Source organism: Penaeus vannamei, chromosome 23 (genome assembly GCF_042767895.1).
Source record: "Penaeus vannamei isolate JL-2024 chromosome 23, ASM4276789v1, whole genome shotgun sequence".
In the NCBI taxonomy this organism is placed as follows: domain Eukaryota; kingdom Metazoa; phylum Arthropoda; class Malacostraca; order Decapoda; family Penaeidae; genus Penaeus; species Penaeus vannamei.
The window spans coordinates 5,650,001-5,652,500 of NC_091571.1; the positions used below are offsets into that span (position 1 = coordinate 5,650,001).

The following is a 2,500-nucleotide window of genomic DNA, read 5'->3' on the forward strand; positions in this document are numbered from 1 at the left end:
AAGAAAACAATTTCCTTTCCCGGACATACAACGTGTTATTTGTTTACGAGCCCTGGAAGCAAATAACAATTAGCTATCGGCACTTGCGATTCAGTATGACTGGACACACACACACACACACACACGCACACACACACACACACATACACATACACAGACACACGCACACACACATACAAACACACACAAACATACACACAGACACAGACACACACACACACACACACAGACAAACACACAGACACATACACAAACACACACACACACACAAACATACACAAACACTCACAAACATACACAAACACAAACACACGCACACATAGGGAGAGAGAGAGAGAGAGAAAGAGAGAGAGAGAGAGAGAGAGAGAGAGAGAGAGAGAGAGAGAGAGAGAGAGAGAGAGAGAGAGAGAGAGAGAGAGAGAGAGAGAGAGAGAGAGAGAGAGAGAGATAAAGAGACGGAGAGAGAGAGAGAGAGAGAGAGAGAGAGAGAGAGAGAGAGAGAGAGAAAGAGAGAAAGAAAGAAAGAAAGAGAGAAACCGAGCCAACATCGAGACAGACAATGCCAAAGACAAACAAACAAAAAACAAACAAAAATAAAGCAGACCCACAACCCAAGACCCACAACGTACTTACTATAAGACGATGAAATCACGTAGGGAATAACCGCATTGGGCCACCGTCGGTCCTTGCTTATGATGGCGTTCCTTCCCCTGTCGCTGTGAGGCTAACACAAACGTTATTTTAAAAGGGGATTCAATCGTGCTTAATTAAGAATGCATCCGATATATGTAGCAGAAATATAGTTATTCGGGATGGAATATGTTACTTATAGAGGAATTTTTGAATATTGTTCGAATGATGATTATGATAGGCCTTTTTTCCGGCGCCTAAAGGTGTAGTAATACAGTTTCCTATGACTCCGCCCCTATTTGTGGGGGCGGAGTCATATAAAAAAAAAACAAAAAAACACTTGGCTGATGAGCGCGCGGAGCACCTCTGCTCGTTTTAAAACTAGAAGAAAATGGGAAGTTCAAAGTTGATGTTGCACTGTATGGTGCAATATTAGTAACTTTGATGGTGTTAATGAGGATATTATTGCGCTAAGAACTTGTTTAAAAGTATATATACATACAGAAATGTGTACATACATACATACCTATATATACAGTATACACACACACACACACACACATATATATATATTTAAACACATATGTACACACACCTGCATATATATGATTATATATATATATATATATATATATATATATATATATATATATATATATATATATGTACATGTACATGTACATGTACATATGCATTTATGTATGTATACTGTATGTATATAAATACATATATATGCAGAAATATAATATTAAAAATATACACTACTACAATAACAATATAGAGTTTAAGGTTTATATGCTTTCGTATTAATTTTATGCGATATGTCATGTAAAGCTTGTTACTGTTTTTCATTTATGCTTTAATTTTGGGCAATATTCAGGCCTCCAAAAGTGTTCCATGACGAATAATATACGGGGAAGTATCTCATGTTTCATTGACAGAATGTGTTCGAATGGTTCAAAGAATATTAGGAAAATTTATATTAGGTTTTACATAATCATTTTACTTATGTATAATTGAATATGCAGACGTAAACTTATATATCCTTTTGAATGTAGTTGATATCAATCAATAAATAGTGTCATTTTCAAAATATTTAAAGAAGTGTGACCTTCGAAACCATTGTCGATGGACGAATGAAAAAGTGTGATGGGAGGCGCTTAGGGCCCGCGCATTTTCAACTGATTTCGATAGTTTTCCGTAGTTTGATTTGTAATTTGAAGATGTTGATAACTAACAACTTGTATTTATTGTTATTTCCTAATGTTAAATCAGTAAACCAGTGATCTGTTAACTGATACAATTCAAAAAACAAAATCAGATTCGTCAACTCGAGTACAATTCCTAGGAATGGGGGCGGAGCCGCACATGTGGCAACAGCGTAGAAGCATCGGCAGAGTTGCTGTCGCGATCGGCCCGGAGAAGTGTCGCGAATGAAAAAAACGACACTTTCTTGTATAGTTAGACAGTTTCTTGGCACCGGAAAAAAGGCCTAATCTTAGCAATGATGGTGGTGATGATGATTATGATAATGGTGATATTGATGATAATGATATTGATAATGATAATAATAAAGATAATAATGATAATGGTAATAATAATGTTAATCATAATAATGAGAATAATCATAATCATGAGAATAATAACAATAATGATAATAATAATAATGATAATGGTATGATAATGATAATCAAAGAAATGAGAATAATCATAATAACAACAATAATGATAATAATAATAATAATATCAGTAAGGTTATTAAGATCATCAGAACACCAACAACAAAAACAATAGAAATGATAACAATAATAGCAATGAATATAATAATAATAAGCATGCCAATAATCCTAATAACAATAATAATAACAAC

General features: G+C 34.3%; 1 protein-coding gene across 3 annotated transcripts in view; it reads right to left on the bottom strand.

Moving 5' to 3' along the window:
• LOC113818161 (zinc metalloproteinase nas-4) overlaps positions 1–2,500 on the bottom strand; it is a 22,909-nt gene that overhangs the window by 8,474 nt on the left and 11,935 nt on the right. For all 3 annotated transcript variants that reach the window (XM_070137514.1, XM_070137515.1, XM_070137513.1), the window contains exon 5: positions 634–724. In XM_070137514.1, coding sequence (XP_069993615.1) covers positions 634–724 — 91 coding nt within the window. The remainder of the gene's footprint in view (positions 1–633; positions 725–2,500) is intronic.